Genomic DNA, 16,838 nt, shown 5'->3' with positions numbered 1-16,838 from the left:
AGTCCTCATGAATCAACTTCTAATGGCATCGCTCACCGTTAGAAAATTCACTGGAAGATTTAGCCGGTGAAAGTGCGTTAGTGACCAGAAAAATCTGTTAAAGATTCATGGTAAAAAGATATTGAGGTTATGCATGCCGATGTCCAGTAACTTAAAAAAGGATCAAATAAAACCACAAGAGTAAATTTTAACACTTTTTGGGGTTGAACAAAACCAAATTGACCAAAGCGGAACGTGAGCCTGTAACTTCCAGGTTAACGTGCTGGTGCTTTACCAACTGAGCTATCTAGCCGTATCTTGGCCAGATAGCGTGGTAAAGTGCTGTACGTTACTCTGGGACAAGACGAAGAATTAAGTCCCTCTGTATTTAAGTTTTGTTCAAACCATAGTTTAGGAAAGAATGAATCAAAATTGTGTTTTCTTTTTAACTTGACCTTTTAAAACTTAAAAAATGCAGGGTAGACTTGCATTTATGCTTTAGCCACTTGAAGAAATACATTGTGACAAAGATGGATCTTGATTTAAGATAATGAGGAAAGTATTTTCAAATTTTCAAAAATAAGAAAATATTTAGAGAATATTCTTTTATTATTTGAGACGTTGGAGGAAATCCCCACTGGGGGGGAAAAACCAGACACTAGTCAAAAACAGAAAACTTATGAGTAATACTGTAAGACTCGAGTCCGAGTCAGGCTTCAAATCAGGGTTAATGAGATGAAAGGCAGATAAAGAAACCACAAAGCCAATCCTGCGCTGTCTGAAAGTGGTCCAGTGCAGAAATTGTCTTAGAATTTGACACTGAATGCTGTTCCCCTTTAATGACATTTAAGTATGGCGCACAACAACAGCACTCTAACTAAAAAATTCAAAAAATCAATTAAGGCAAGGTTTCTAATGACAGTTGGCCTCTTGTCATCTGGCATGTAGCTTATTAGTTATGCAAATTACCTCCTCGCTATGTCCAAATCTAATTATTAGTTGGTTATCCACGGCGGCCTATATCGAATACTCCATCTTTCAGTCTATATAGGCTTACATGTTTTTTATTGATTGCCTTGCTTGTTATTCACCACAAGGCTTCCTGGCTATGTTTTTAATGTTGTTTGTTGGATAAATGTTTTATGTTCTGAAATTTACTGACATTTTATGCTGCAGGCTACAAGGTTAGTGAGCTGTTTCTGCTTTTTGATTTGTATTGTTTACCTACTTTGTTGTTTGTAAACGTGCACCGAAGAATCGGAATCAACGTTAGTGGCGTAGCTTAAATAATTTTTTTTTATTGATATTAGAAAAGAAGCGTTCAATAATTGTCCACCCTATTCATAGGAGTACAGAGGCTATACTTTGTACACTATTTGTAAGCTGTTTCTGAATTTTAATTTGCATTTTTTATCTTTTGTTGTTGTTTGTAAATGCCCAGAATTATAATTTGATATTACGAAAGGAAATTTCCATAATTGTCAACCCTTTTCATAGGAGTACGGAGACTATATATACTGTAAATGGTTTGTATAGAGTTTGAATGAACAAACCAATAAAGCCATATAATTGTGAGTGCGATTTGAATAATGTCACAAGTTATGCTTATATTTCAATTCCCTCAGACTACAGAGATTGGGGCAAGCTTTGTAAACACCCATATATGCAGTTGTGAAAGAATTTGTATGGCACAATGGTACCGGGTTCATCTAGAGGTTGCTACACAGAAACCTTGCCCTGAATCATTTGAGACTGCAATTTGTGTCAATAGTCTGAGGAATTTAAATTGAAGTGGTATATTGTGACAAAGCAAGTCTTTGTACCAGACTTTTTGAAATCTTACTCGCAAATGGCTTTGATGGCATTCAAAATCATTACTGTGTATTGCCAAAGAGTTTAAAATAAAATAAAACTAATTTTTGCGAAAGTAACATTAGTATTATTAAATATTTTTCATTGCCCATTGAGTCTGGGAACCAGACTGCTGTACTTCTCCCCCTTAATTATTGATAAGTAAAAATGATTTTTATTATTCACGTAAAATACAAATCTCTTGGAATAAATGCTATTTACTGGCAAGTAATTTGCATCCACTTGTGTTCAATATGGAAAAAGACTTTAAAGACATTGGACACTATTGGTAATTGTCTAAGACCAGTCTTCTCACTTGGTGTAACTCAACATATGCATAAAATAACAACCTGTGAAAATTTGAGCTTGATTGGTCGCTGGAGTTGCGAGATAACTTTGAAAGAAAAAAACACCCTTGTCACAGGAAGTTGTGTGCTTTCAGATGCTTGATAGCGAGACCTCAAACTCTATTCTAAACTTGAGGTCTCGAAATCAAATTCGTGGAAAATGACTTCTTTCTCGAAAACTACGTCACTTCAGAGGGAGCTGTTTCTCACAAATTTTTATACTATCAACCTCTCCACCCTACTCGTTACCAAGGAAGGTTTTATGCTGATAATGATTTTGAGTATTTACCAAAAGTGTCCACTGCCTATAAATATAGTTCTGGGATTGCAGTTCTGGGGTTGGGGTAAGTTTCAGATCAGTTTGTTTTGCTCATAACAGGCACCCCTGGTTAAAGGCAGTGGATGTATTGGTAATTACTCAAAATAACTATCATCATAAAACCTTACTTGATTACGAGTAATGGGGAGAGGTTGATGGTATAAAACATTGTGAGAAACAGCTCCCTCTGAAGTGACGTAGTTGTCGAGAAAGAAGTAATTTTCCATGAATTTGATTTCGAGACCTCAAGTTTAGAATTTGAGGTCTCGAAATCAAGCATCAGAAAGCACACAACTTCGTGACACAAGGTTTTTTTCTTCTTTCATTATTATCTGGCAAAGTCAACGACCGATTGAGCTCAAATTTTCACAGGTTTGTTATTTTATGCATATGTTGAGATACACTAACTGCGAAGACTAGTCTTTGAAAATTACCAATAGTGTCCACTGCCTTTAAAGTGGGCAAATGGCTTCATGAAATTCTCTAAGTGGAAACCATCAGCAATCTGCTTTCTGTCACTTATTTGCCTGGAACTCTTCTGTTGCCCAGCAACAATGTAATCGCAGCACTTATGTAGAACTCTTGAAGATAAAACATTGTGCCAAACAAGGGATAAGCCATCCAAGTGTGCTGTCTGGCATTTGTTTTGACCATGGTAAAACGTTACTGATTATGGCCTAAATGCATTAGGAAAGGCTGGGGTATGTTTAGTGATCTATTGAATCACAGCCTACAACATCCAGATAAAAAGAGCCATTAAGTATTGTAATCTTGTCATGTCTTGTCCAACATCCCCTATTTAAAGCCCAAGTAGGCCATTCATTTGGTTTTCTGAACTGTTCAATTGTTTTAACCCCATATAAATTTGAAAATAGCATTTCAAAAGGTGGTCACACTTTTTTGATGGCAGTTTATGCCCATGCATAATGGCAGTTTATGCCCATGCATAAACTGCCATCAAAAAAATGTGACCACCTTTTGAAATTGTATTTTCAAATTTATATGGGGTTAAAACAATTGAACAGTTCAAAAATCCAAATGTAATTGACATACAACTTGTGAGAAACATTACCAGTAACGTCTCTCATGTTCAAAGTTTTGGGGATAAAAACAGATATTTTTGCACAACTGCACTACTGTGAAGTGCAATAAATTTCAAAATGCTTTATATTATCAAAAGCTACGTCCCATGCATCTGAAGGACAAACCAATTATTGTTAAGTGGCTTGCTAAAACCGCTACCCATCCTCCTTTATCCCTCGTGCAATAACACACCACAATCTCAATTTTAAACGTTAATTATAAATTATCGCCCAGGCTCCAGTAGTTTTCTTCTCAATTTTAAACGTTTATTATAAATTTATCGCCCAGTCTCCGGTATTTTTCTTATCACTTTTTAGTGATTTCTTTCTTGTAATTGTATATAGCCATTGTCTGTTTTGTAATGTTTTTAATGTGTAAATGTTTTTACTGTATGCGAGCATTTGAATAACCCTTTTTGGGATCTAATAAAGATCATTGTATTGTATTGTATTGTATTCTAAGTAAAAGGCACAATTGTCAAGACCAGGACTTGAACCCAGATCCTGCTGTTCACAATACAAGAGCTTGAGGTCCACTTGACCACTCAGTCACACCATGCCTAAGCCTGGCATGCTTTGAGTCCTTGTAATGCTCCGAGCGACAATACAACAACACAGTACACAACAACACAATTTACCACCATGGAAAGAACCTCTTGACTAAGTAAACCATAATCATTCATAGTTTGAACAAAGACAACTAAGAGTCAAGGATGATAGAAATTGGACTGACCTTTAAATTAACATTTCATTATTACAAAGTAGCAACTCATCAGTTACCATGGTTTTAGAGTGATCAAATTTCCTTTACATTACTCCTCCCCTGCTGTTGCAATATCATAATTATCTACTGTGGTTTTGAATTATAATATATAAATTAGAATAAATGCCAGCCTGAAATATGATATGTGTTGAATGCGTACACATAATGCAGTCAACCCACCTACTGTCTGACCATTCAGTATCATCCACTGTGGTTTTAAATGATATTATGATGAATAAACTATGCCAGCATGCAATTATGATACATCTACACAGTCAACCCCTCCTATTTTCTGACCATTCGGTATCATCTAAGATTACTGTGGTTTTGAATGATGGATAATCTATGCTAGCCTGCAATGTGATATGTGGTGAACGCATACACAGTAAACAGTCAACCCTCCTACTATGGAGGTAGGCTCCTACCGTCTGACCATTCAATATCACCCACTGTATTTTTGAAAGAATATATAATTTAAGGCATGCTAACCACCTCCTGTAATATGACGAAATGCATACACAGTACACAGTCAACCCTCCCACTGTCTGACCATCGTTCACTGTACTTTTGAACGAAGGATAAACTTTGCCAGCATGTAATATGACGAAATGCATACACAGTACACAGTCAACCCTCCTACTGTCTGACCGTCATCCTCTGTGGTTTCGAATGTCTAGTTTATCTAGATGCCAAACAAGTCACAGACTGCAATTATGTTGGCAATGCGGTTTGCACCACTGTCAACCCTCGGTCTTGGAATGACCAATCAACATCATCCTCTGTTTTTTTTTAATGAATGGTGAGGTAAATGCCACCGTGCAATGATGTAGAAAGCGTCTTTACAGTATACAGTCAACCCTTTTAATCCATGATCCTTTGTCTATGCTCTTACTACTATCTGATCACTCAATGTGTCATCCGTGCTAGGCTGCACTTCAATAGCTGTTGGTGGCAAATCTGAGCAATATATAAAACCGTTGGTCCTGGACTCCTGGACATAGTTGTGCTCCCTAACTGCAAAAGAGTGAAAAGGCACTCTTTGAAGAGCCATATGAGGGACAACTCTTTTTCAAGTTGTCTTCCATTCTTTTACATTGAAGTTTGCATCTTTTTGAGTGATTTTTCACTCTGTCCTGGAGTGAAACCCCTCTAAAAGAGTGAAATAAACCACCACTCTTTTTAAAGAGCCATATGAGGGACAACTCTTTTTCGAATGGTCTTCCACTCTTTTAGATTGAAGTTTACATCTTTTGAGTGTTTTTTCACTCTGTCCTTGAGTGAAACCCCTCTAAAAGAGTGAAATAACCACCACTCTTTTTGAAGAGCCGTATCAGGGACAACTCGAAATATAAAGAGAGGTGTTTTTCACTCTTTTGCATTTAGGGAATGGCAACATGCACAAGCTAGTGTTTTAGGCTGATATACGCAATTTGCACGCTGATATGCGCAATTATTATTATTCATTTGTATAAATCAGAAAAATACCAAGTGAAAACCATATCAGAATGTTCAGTAAATACTGCTTCCCAACTTGCCCTGTAGGCTGCTAAAAACTGTGCTATCTTTTGGATTTAAGTAAAAAATATCAATTTTTCCCCCTTTGAGTTGTGAATGATTTAGAAATGTATTAGTTTATTTTTGAGTTTGTGAATATAGCTTCATTTGACGTTAAAATAGTTGTGATCATTATAATTTTAAAAATACACCATACAGATACATTTATGACAACTCATGTATAAATCTGGGATAACAAAATATCCTGGGGGCAAGTCAAATGCATAGTTTTCTAGCCCTCTATACAAAAAGCTTTGAGTGAAATGCCACTGTCAAAAAAACCACCTCCTGGCTATTTACAATGAGTGCAATAGAGTGTGGTACAACCTACTCATTCATGATAATTCTAGTGTTCATTATGAATACATTAAAGCCATTGGACCCTTTCGGTACAGAAAAAAAAAAAAAAAGTTCACAGATTTACAAATAACTTACAGGGTTTACAGAAGGTAGTGGTGAAATACTTCTCTTGAAATATTATTCCATGAAATGCTTTACTTTTTGAGAAAACAGTAAAACAATATCAATTCTCGTTAACGAGAATTACGGATTTAATTTAAACACATGTCATGACACGGCGAAACGCGCGGATACAAGGGTGGGTTTTCCCGTTATTTTCTCCCGACTCCGATGCCCGATTAAGCCCAAATTTTCACAGGTTTGTTATTTGATATAGAAGTTGTGATACACAAAGTGTGGGCCTTGGACAATACTGTTTACCGAAAGGGTCCAATGGCTTTAATCTACATGAACACTGTGTACGCAATTATACAGTGTACAAGTGTACTGCTTACTGTACCCCTTTTTTCTTCTCAGTATTCTTGCTGGGTAATTAAGGCACAAGTAGACCGTCAGAATTTGTGTCTTAAAGAATTCAATTGTTCCTGGTGAAAACTGATAATTGGTACGAGTACAAAACGAGCCAATCAACCTTTCAGCTTGAACCCTCGTCAATTAATTATGCACCTGTCATTTTATTAACTCTATAAAGGCAAAGTGTATCATAGATTGTGTACTTGAATGAAATGTTAAGACCATGACCATATGGTCGGTACACAACACTTGAGTACCCGTATGGCTGGCCATTTTAATCCTCTGAAATCTAGATCCTTAATTTATACACACGGAGAGAGTCTTTGTGTTCAATGAGGAAAGTGTAGTGTAATTTTGATCAAGAGTTTGTGTTAATTTAGTTTCAAGTAATTAAACAATGACTGGGGGAATTTGAATTAATTTGGGGTGAACAAAGAAGGAAAAAAAGAAGGTTGCATTCCCCCAATGGTGAGCCTCTGACTGCCGTTTCCCAGGTTGTATAAAAAACCAAAACATGGGCGTGTGGATCCCTTAGTAAAACAACTACATGTAGCTTACTTGTCATTTGTTGAACCAGTGCAGTATTCAACAGCAGATTGGGTGCTCCAATACAGGAGGGTTACCTCCCCTGGTTGCAACCCCCATTTTACTTATTTAGTTTTTTTGGGGGGGTTGAACAAAGAATTGACTAGAGTGGGATTCGAACCAACGACCTCCGGATTAACGATATAGGGCTAGATAGCTCAGTTGGTAGAGCGCCGGCACGTTAATCCGGAGGTCGTTGGTTCGAATCCCACTCTAGTCAATTCTTTGTTCAACCCCAAAAATCATTTGCAAATTTACCCAGTCAGTTTCCCTTGTGGTTTATATTGATATTTAGTTTTTTATAACTTTATTTATTTACTTGTAACCAATGTTCCTGTAATTTTGTTGTTGTACAAATGAAAAAAGAAAAAAAAAATCGAACAAACAAGCGGACTAGTGAAATTCCTGCTGGTCATTCACTAAAAAATGTAAGGGGAAAACCCTGAGTGCACTGTGAACTCTGGCCACTCTGGCAAAGGCGATTCATAAAAGATAGTCCAGAGCTGTACATGTTTTTAAGATCGTACATGGTACTAATTGTTAAGACCCCTCCATCTGTACCCCAAAGTACTTGTCAACATTGTGTGTCAGAATCAATATTGCATTAATATTTCATAGACCCACTCCTCCTACACCAAACCAAACAGCATCAACCTGAGTGCGTGATCAATGATCAATTTTTCAGTACATGCCGGGAATTTCTTCTTTGAGAAGACAAGGCCATTTTCACAACGGGCACTTTTTTTACAAAGGGCACTTTTTGAATGTTAACAAAGGTCATGGGAAACTTAAGAAGGGGCAAAAAGGGCTAGACCAAGGCAGCAGAAGCCATGACCTACAAGTCATAACAGGCCTATTTTCCCCATACTTCTGATTCTTTCTACTGAAGAAACACCTTTTCAAACATCTTTAAAAGTCCTGCACATCATCAGACACCCCCCCTTTTTCTAAAGAATAACCACTCCCCCATAGTAAGATTTTTAAAATGTTTGTTTGTTTGTTTCACTGTTATTTGAATGATCTTCCCGCAAAGGGAACTCAGCAAACTCCCACAAGGGGATGTTGACAATTACAGACAGTCCCTCACAGTCCCTTATTGTGTTAATGATCGGAATGAACCTCAGTGAGCCTAAAAATTGGCAAAAATAATACCATCTGCCAAGTTCTCATGTATTGAGTAGAGTAGAACCACCAATGGGAATGTTGCACACTTGAGCGGCCACCAGGGCACACATTCTTGACAATAACCGGTGGACCATGTCATCATGACTACAGTTAACCAGCTCAATCATACCAATTCTGCAGTTTTTACGAACATACTCTCCAATTCAAAAACTCTTCCTGAAAGTTCAGTAAATATACCAAAAAAATATATGTTTAGCCCTTGTCAAAAATATGTTGGGTTTGGTGACATTTTTTAGGTACAAAGGGTCTCTGGGATTTTTTTTCCCGGTTTCATAACCAGAAATATATAATAAAAACAAAAATAATAATAATAATGCCTAGATCCCTCTGCATCTTTTATTTATAACCCTCAAGCTACTCTAGAGAAAAAGAAGACAGTTGGAAACTTCAGCCAAATTTCAAAAATGGCTAGATTGGGCTACACTAACAACAGTAGTATAAGCAATAAGTTATTTAGATCCACACTGCACCTGTAATGTGCTTGTAAGTAATAGGTATGGGTGTTTTCATTCACAACCTTTTTCCAGCACAATTGAAATACCAAATGAGCCTCTTGACAATAACATGGCCTTGCACTGTGTAGCTGTACTCTTAATTGCAATTGTGCCTAAGGCTTTAATGCTGAGCATTATACCTGAAATCTTTCAATGATTACATTTCCTTTGTTAGAAAAATCACTGAACTTTGTGGCAGTGACCTCCATTTTGTTGATTAAAGAAGTTTCTGGATGGAATGTAGAATTGTTGTAAAGCCTTTTGAACAGTATTCATGTTTCTGCCCTATAAATAGATATTTTTGAAAGGGCAATTGGACAGATATGCCGATTCTTCTTGGTATAAAGGGCGCCCTATGAGGAAATCATAAAGTTCTTCTTGCGCACCTACTAGAGGGGCATAGAGGCACTCACCTTCGTTGCCTCCGTGAAGTATTAGGCCTGCTATACATGTATACATGTGTAGGCTTAAACCATGTTAAACCTATGGTTAAACAAGGACAAATTTAAAGGAGCAGGACTTGAGGTCCTAACTCTATGGGCTGACCTAGCTCTATATTGACAATATTATATTTGTTCCAGGTTGCCATTCAGAAGTCATTTAACCTGTAACTGCTGTATAGTGCATCCAAGCTAATTTAAAAAGAAAAAAACTTAAAGCCCCCCTTTTCACTTAATTCAGCTGGGCTGTGAAACATTTTTTTTGTAATTCACTGGACAAGAGCTTCTATTAAGTCCCAAAGCTAGGCTAGGCTATACATACATGTACATCATTAACAGATTCAAATCAAAACTGAAATTGCACTTATTTTAAGTGGCCTCTTGTCAGCCACTATTAGTCTTGTAATTTGTTTGTTTTTGAAGTACGTTGAGATTTGTTTCAGTTCTGTTCTGGTCTGCACTCTAATATGATTATCTGGAATGACAGCAAATGTTTATGCCAATATTGTGCCTAGCTGAAGTGTGCGCACAAAACTCCACAGCCAATGTCAATATGCCGGCCAGCAGCCATGGCATTTTCTTTTAACTTCATTGTACTGTACTACTTTTTATTCCTGTGTATGAAAACAAAAATCACCCAACTAAGTACCCAGAACTAAAACAATTCCTTGTATTAATTTTCTGGCAACCGAAAGACCAACAACTTTTGTTTACATGTAGCTATGTGAAACATTTTAGGCCTGGAATGGACCGTTCTGGCTTTCCACTAAGCTCCGCCCACCGCGCACATGAGCAAGACACGTGTACGAGCACTCCCAATGACATTCTGCACGATTCTGCCGCGCGTGCCAAATATACGCGCACGCATGACCGAGTTTGTCCAACCACAATCATTGCTGTGATTGGTCAAATGGGTGAACGCGCACAGTTTGATTGACAGGCCGGATTGGCCCATTAAATGAAGGCCAAAACTTTCCCTTAGACTTTGAGATTTTCCAATGAAAGTGCGCTTTGTAAAATGAAAACAGCCTTGCCCAAATCAAAGAAGAAATTCCGTGGCCCAAAACTTCCTTTGTAATTTGAATGGAAAACATTTCAGGCATTGAATTATCTAAAGGCCACAGAAGCCATACCCATTGTCTTTGCCTTGGTGTCCCTTCAAAACTGTCCTATCGACTCTTTTAAGATTTTCCTGTGGAAATGTCTTTTGCAAAATGAAAACGGCTTTGCCCTATTAAAGCCATAGGACACTTTTGGTAAACAGTATTGTCCAAGGCCCACACTTCGTGTATCACAACTTCTATAACAAATAACAAACCTGTGAAAATTTAGGCTCAATTGGTCATCGGAGTCTGGAGAAAATAACGGGAAAACCCACCCGTGTATCCGCGCGTTTCGCCGTGTCATGACATGTGTTTAAAATAAATCCGTAATTCTCGCTAACGAGAATTGATTTTGTTTTACTGTTTTCTCCAAAAGTAAAGCATTTCATGGAATAATATTTCAAGGGAAGTCTTTCACCACTACCTTCTGTAAACCCTGTAAGTTATTTGTTAATCTGTGAACTATTTTGTTTTTTTCTGTACCGAAAGGGTGCAATGGCTTTAAAGATACAAATTCCAGCCCTGACATTTTAAAAACCAATCTTTCCTTTCTCATGCAATCATAACTTAAAGATGGAATTCTGTCAGGAGTTTCCAGGGAAATTATTCATTTTTTTTTTCTCTTGACACATAGATGGCGTCAGCAGGAGTTGATAACAGATCATGGCAAAAAGATGCCGCCGACCAGAATTTCGACTACATGTTCAAATTGCTCATCATCGGCAACAGCAGTGTGGGTAAGACGTCGTTTCTCTTCCGGTACGCAGACGACTCGTTCACGTCGGCGTTTGTCAGTACGGTGGGAATCGATTTCAAAGTAAAGACAGTCTTCAGGCAAGACAAAAGAGTCAAACTACAGATATGGGTAAGTCTATTTTTAACTTTGCTGCAAAGAGAGAGAGAAGCGATCTGCTGAGAGTGAATGTGTTTAATGAAGAATAAAAAAACGCCTGTCCAAACGGAATGAGCAGGTGAAAATGCATGGGGCAGGCGAGCCAGTGCCAGAGTGTGGATTTGAAGATTGCTTAAGGACTCTGAAGAAGTTAGGAACTGAGATTCTGGAAATGCCCAAGCATTAAGGAAGAAAAACATTGTTGGAAATAGGGTCTTTTCACAAAGGGTTTTCTTGGAAAATCAAGAAAGATGTTTATATCAATCAGCATTCCTGAAAAGTAAGGTATGTGTGTACATACACTTGGTAATTCCAGTTCCAATTCAAACTGATATTTATTTCCATACTTCATGAAAACAGAATACAAACAATGTTTTTAAGGAATAACCAATAAACAAAGCTATTTAATGAGGGGGAGAAAAATAAATAAATAGAGTATGGAGGCATCATCTGGAAGCCGAGGCTTATCACTTAAGTAATAATGGCAATAAAAACTTACTTGGTTAGAAGAAGTACAGTAGGTTTAAAAAATATAAAACATTTTGAGAATCATTTCGAAGTTGTGAAGGTATAAAAAAGATATAAGTTTTCATCCCGAAAAATTTGAATCTGAGAAGCGTTTCTCTGATTGTATATTCCAATTGCGGAGTGTTCTGCCTGCGTTGATATAACCACTGAATTTTTCGGCAAAATCTCAAAAACTCGACCACCTTTTGAAGTGAAATTTTCCACAGGTTAGTTTTATTGTATACTTTTATATAGGACTAACAAAATAATTGAGCAGTTCCAAAACCCAATGGTTAACATTCCCTTTTTAAGTTACTGGTGCATGTACACTTGATTATCAAAAAAATCAATTACCTGAAAATAAAAGAAGCACAGTAGATGTAAGACGCATCTTTGCAATCTCTACAGAGGAATACATCATCTTGGCCCTTTCCCTGCCTCATTAATTATAAAATAGCATGCTCTTCAGTAGTCTTCCGCTGATGTAATAAGATGATCGAGTTCTGCCTATCTAAGATGCATGTCTCCTTATTATTGACCTCCCTCGGGCACAGAGCGCTGATACAGACCCATGTGACGAGAAGAGGCACTTTACACGTCCATAATCACAAACGCGCCTCCACTCCCCCCCCCCCCTTTCAAACCGCCAGAGGATTTGGAAGATCAGTCCGATTTCTACGAACTTGTGTCAATATTTATTTTATTATGTGTAATGATTAATGAAATAATCATTTGTCTGATGAATTTTTTATGATGCACCCTTTCATGACGTCTCGGATCCCCCTCCCCCCCCCCCTCAACAACTGCCAAAGGATTATCAGTCTGATTTTAGCCAACGTGTGACAATATATTTCTTTCATTCTGTGTAACGATTACACAAATTTTTCTTTAAGGTGAAATTCAGTTTTGTCCACATCTTTGTTCGTTATGATTACAAGTCTCTTACCTTGAACTGTGTTTGATACTCTTCAAGTTCAACTTTGAAAAAGTTTGTTAAAAATACGTTCAAATATATGGTCTGTTTGTTTTTGTAGTTTAACCTTTTGACTTGCACATAAAATTTCACTTTAGATTTATTTGTTTTTGACAAACATTGACGTCACGTTTCAATTTTCAAATTTTTTTCTTTCTAGAGTATCAAATAAAATGGCTTTTTACACCATTTCAACTTGATAATTAACTTTTATCAAGTTATAAACCACAGTGGAAACTGACACGGTAAATTCGAATTAAATTGGTGTTCAAATTGAGTGGGATTTGAACCAACCACTTTATCTATTTGAAAATGAGTGCGTTACAAAACCGTATATGACCTTTAAGCCCCTCTTAAACCTTAAAGAATAAGATTTAATTTAAATTGCATTAATTCCCCTGTATTTAAGGACCATCCAGAACCAAACGTCTTCTTTTTGTTTTGCTAGTGCAGAAGTCTGGAAAGATTGAGCTGCACTCTCTGAGTTAAGTCCTAAAATGAAAGTACTGGTTGATTCATTTTGCCCTTTTTCCCACCCTTTTAAATTCAATTGCTCAGTTCACTGAGACTGAGCAGATTAAGGGATTATTGATTGAAGATTTAAGGAAATGTCAAACGCATCCTGCAGAAGAGGAGCCTCCTTAGTTTAAAAGGTTGGAAGGTGATCAGCCATGTGCAAGCTGGGTCGAATCTTTATTTCATCAAGCAGTTTAAAGGAATGCAGAGTTGTAAATTCCGTAAATTCAGACCTAAAAGGCAATATACTGTATATCTTTGGTTGTAGGAACCGTTTGATTGTTTTAATTTTTATATGAATACAAAATATACAATTAAACTGACCTGCAAAATTTTAATTTCAAAAGGTGGTAGCATTTTTGAGATGTTGCCGAAAATCTGGAGGAGTTATATTCATGGAATACACAATCTGAGAAACGCTAAAATGCAGACAAAATTTCTGTTTCAGCGCATCATACTGTAGTTCTAAAGGCTGAGTTACCCGAGTATAGGTTCGAATCCCAGTCATGACATGTGGGTCGTTTAGAAAGATCACCTCTCAGTGAAGCTACTCTCAGTTTCATCACCCAGTAGTGAATGGGTTCCTGTGAGTGTAGAGTTTGTTTTTTGTGAAAGATTGCAACCTGTGTGCTTATTTGGCTTCCGGTGCCACATACTCCCAAGGAAGTTGAGCAGGTTTTCGAGCAATGCTTAGGGCTCAATTAACAGTCTCAGTAAGAGTAAGGTTCCTCTATTATACAAATATTGACCGAAAAGTACTCTTGCACGGTGAGTAAAAACATCACTACGTGCGCATGTCTTTGGAATGCAACAGTGCAGCACTGCAAGGCACATAGTACTACATTACGGGGTCTGCGTGTCTCAAAATAGCTGAACGCACATAGTCACTGTTGAATCCAACAGGTCCAAAGAAACGTTGTAATTTCACAGTTAAAAATTGAAGGCCTACGCTTTGTTTGTTTTGAGTTGTATCCTCCAATCAAAATGACAAAGATCTACTTGGATGTTATATAAAACAAATAATGAATGTTTTTCATTCGTGCAATGGTGAGAATATTTTCATTCGTTGAAAGATGGAATGTTCCATTGAACTCAGCTCTGCCTCATTGAATAGAACATTCCACCTTACAACTCATGAAAATATTCGCACCATTACACTCATAAACATTCATCACAATTCAACGACTATCACAAGGTCGCCGGGTTTCTAGTAAAACTAAGACGTATCATTCATGTGACACGCTCTTAACCAATGAAAAGGCATAATTTTTGTATAAAGGGGTGTTATATATACTTGGTTAGATCATAGAGGTACTTATACATGTACACTAGGAACACTAAAGAAAATATGTTGCTTCTACTAATACACGTGTTTCTGTGGACCGAATTCCCAACACAAGGTCTAAATGACAACATCTCCAACCAAAAGTTCCAGTGCAGTGTACACAAATGTCACTTCCCTTTAATTAAGGTCAAACTTAAAATGCCACGGTAAGGGTGTAATGGTATAGGTTTTTATTCAGTTTCGTCCGCTGAGTCAATTTACATAGTGGGGGCCTTTTACAGTGAATTACGGGTTGATAACTACGAACATTCCTTCCTCACCACAATTTGACGAATAAATCAGTGGACTCAAGACAGGTTGGGGGGGATTCTTAATCGAGCCCGTATTAGTAAATGGATCCGGAATGCATTAGAGCAGCAGTGTTTACAGTTTTTATAAATTTTCTATTCAATTCTTTGCGTAGGTTGTTGTTTTACATCGAATGACTGATTTGCTGCACACTAAATTCTCGGAGGGCATTAGCGCAGAAGTGTTTACGGTTTATAATTATATAAAAAATTCTGCGTAGGTTGTTGTTTCACATCGAATGACTGAGCATTAGTATTTGCTCACTTAATTCTGGGAGGGTATTAGCGCAGTAGTGTTTATGCTTTTTTAATTTTCTTTTTTAAACCTTTGGGTAGATTGTTGTTTTACATCGAATGACCGAGTAATGTCTTGGGCGCTCTCTATATTCTGGGAGGGAGTTGGCATAGTAGTATTTACGATTTACAAATTTTCTATTCATTGTTTTTGTTTAGGTTGTTGTTTCACATGAAATGACTGAGTAGTTTTAGCTAAACTAAATTTTGGAAAGGCATAAGGGCTGTAGTGTTTACAGTTTATAAACGTTCAATACAATTCTTTGCGAAGGTTGTTGTTTACATTGAATGACTGAGTAGTCTTAGCTCACTAAATTTCTGATCGGCAAACAAACCTGATCCTCCGGGGGTTGTACTAATGCATTTGCTCTGAAATAGCATTGATAGTAATTAAACTGAGTATTAAACCAAACAATAAATTGGTTTTCCTATAAAACAATCTGATCTAAAAGGAAACAACAAAAAATGTCATTTTTTAATCACTTCACTTTGTCATTGAACAAAAAATTATAACCATGCCTCTGTGTGGCCTTTTCTCTATATCTAGTTTTTTCTGGGCTTCCAAACTTATTATTTATTTATTTGTGTTTTTAAATTTTTTTTTTTATGTTGCTCAAAATTCCTCCATGGCCTTCAACCGCTGTGATATAGTTATACTTTGAATAGCGTACCTAACACGTAATGCATAATAATATTGTTCTAATTCCAGGCCTAAAGTACTTTGTTTGTTTCTTGATGAGTGATGTATTTATTTATTTTTCTTATAAAAGACATTGCTAGGAACAAAACGTCAGGCCTCTTATTGTTGTTTTTATTTGCATTTGTACCATAGGTCCTTTTGGTTGGTTATAGCAGTTCGCAACAATTAATACTATTTAAAAAAAGAAATCATATGTAATAAGTTTTTGAAGAAGTAGCTCATATTTTTTTTTTCCTTATACCGATTTCACTTGTGTATAAAGCACATACTCAGTACTTTCCCGAGTTCTATACAAAAACAATCCACAGGCAGATCATTTGGAAGGGATTCGAACCTGCTAGAGCAGATGTCTTTTCACTAGACTACCGAGCTAGCTAGCCTTGTCGCTAGAGGCAGTTCAAATCTTATGTGTTAGCAGTGGGTAGTTTGAAATTGCTCATAACCAAAAAACAGTCTCCGATTGAAAAGTAGATGCAATCTGATTAATAATTCGGTCAAAAATTCATGAAAAACTGAATAATTTAATAAGTTGAAAATTAATTTTCACACTCCCCTGCTCCCTTGCTTATTTTTATTTATTTGATTTTTCCCTGTTGCAAAAAAAAAATTGTTGGAGTGCTCTCTGTCCCTTAGCCACCCACTTTAGCGCAAACCCTGACCGTTAAGTCCAGGATTAAACCTCATGATGATAAACTACTTTGTTGATTGCGCGCTCTGGAGTTGTTCGGTTAAGCTCATTGGCACCATCGCTAACTCTCTCTCTCTACCCTTCATTCTTTCTTATATTATTCTCCCACTCTGAATTGGCC

General features: G+C 37.0%; 1 protein-coding gene across 2 annotated transcripts in view; it reads left to right on the top strand.

The window, feature by feature from the left end:
- Window positions 1-16,838, top strand: part of LOC139945957 (ras-related protein Rab-3-like) — a 58,413-nt gene that overhangs the window by 3,985 nt on the left and 37,590 nt on the right. For both annotated transcript variants that reach the window (XM_071943499.1, XM_071943498.1), the window contains exon 2: window positions 11,150-11,380. In XM_071943499.1, coding sequence (XP_071799600.1) covers window positions 11,150-11,380 — 231 coding nt within the window. The remainder of the gene's footprint in view (window positions 1-11,149; window positions 11,381-16,838) is intronic.

The sequence above is a fragment of the Asterias amurensis genome, chromosome 13, assembly GCF_032118995.1.
Source record: "Asterias amurensis chromosome 13, ASM3211899v1".
Classification (NCBI taxonomy): domain Eukaryota; kingdom Metazoa; phylum Echinodermata; class Asteroidea; order Forcipulatida; family Asteriidae; genus Asterias; species Asterias amurensis.
This window is presented reverse-complemented; position numbering and strand designations above follow the sequence as displayed.